Source organism: Capra hircus, unplaced genomic scaffold (genome assembly GCF_001704415.2).
Source record: "Capra hircus breed San Clemente unplaced genomic scaffold, ASM170441v1, whole genome shotgun sequence".
Taxonomy (NCBI): domain Eukaryota; kingdom Metazoa; phylum Chordata; class Mammalia; order Artiodactyla; family Bovidae; genus Capra; species Capra hircus.
Genome location: NW_017193996.1, coordinates 8,516 through 9,542, shown reverse-complemented (window position 1 = coordinate 9,542; position 1,027 = coordinate 8,516). Strand labels below are relative to the sequence as shown.

The 1,027-nt window shown below is 46.3% G+C and overlaps 1 protein-coding gene across 1 annotated transcript; it reads right to left on the bottom strand.

The window, feature by feature from the left end:
- Positions 1-65: 65 nt before the first annotated feature.
- LOC108634935 (40S ribosomal protein S26-like) lies at positions 66-407 on the bottom strand (the record flags this gene model as incomplete). The annotated part of the gene is made up of 1 exon (XM_018045258.1): positions 66-407. A coding segment is annotated over one exon (342 nt), but the record flags the coding sequence as incomplete, so codon positions are not given.
- Positions 408-1,027: the final 620 nt, after the last annotated feature.

Genomic DNA, 1,027 nt, shown 5'->3' with positions numbered 1-1,027 from the left:
TTCCATTTTATTGTCTTTTCAGAGAAACCAATATTTCTTCCATCTTTAAGGACTTGGATCCTTACATGGTTTAGTCGAGGACGTGGGGCAGCACCCGCAGGTCTAAATCGGGCTGGAGGTGTTCGGTCCTTCCCGGCTTCCGGAGAGCGATTCCTGACAACCTTGCTGTGAATGGCACAACTCACGCAGCAATGTAGTTTCACATACAGCTTGGGAAGCACATAGGCGTTGAAAACACTCGCTTCAGAAATGTCCCTGACAGCTGCAGCCTCTACGACGTGCCGAATGACGAACTTCTTAATGGCCTTATCCGTGGGCACGCGGTGGGCACAGTTGGTGCAGGGAATAGGCTGCACGTGGCCGTGGCCCTTTTTGGCACGACTGTGGTTCCTTCTTTTCTTGGTCCTCTTGGAAGCGCCGAGGCGAGAGAGCGAGAACAAGGTCTTTAATGGAGAAGGAAGTTCTTGAAGTACTATTTGTAATATCTTCTTGTTCTTTGTTTAATTCATCACTCAAGGGATTATCAACTACAAATTGGCACTTGCCAAGGACATTAGCCATCTGCCTGCAAAGATTGAATCCTGTGCTGCTGCTGCGGCTGTCGACCTGTGACACGCTTTGAAATGAGCTCGGTGTGGAGAATGAGGCACTCTATGCTCCAGGGAAACTGGTGGAACAAATCTTTACATAGTTTGATGTTTTCAGGAGCTCATTTGATTATCCCGATCTTTGCATCTCCTCATATCTAGAAAAGCACTAGATCTCTTCACGATGACATCAGCTTCTTGTGACTAGCAGAAAACCTTTTGTAAAATAAGTGCTTGATTGCACTGACCTCCTCTTTCACCAAAATCATATATATTTGACCTTCTCCCACTACCTCTTTGGAACACTATAGTTTCTCAGAGCTATTTGGGATGCACTCCTCCCGGTTGCTGTCCTCATTTTGCCCCAAATAAAACTTCACTCACAAGTCTCACATTGTGCATCTTTTTTTCGGTCAGCAGGATCATCTTCCTGTCCAGTC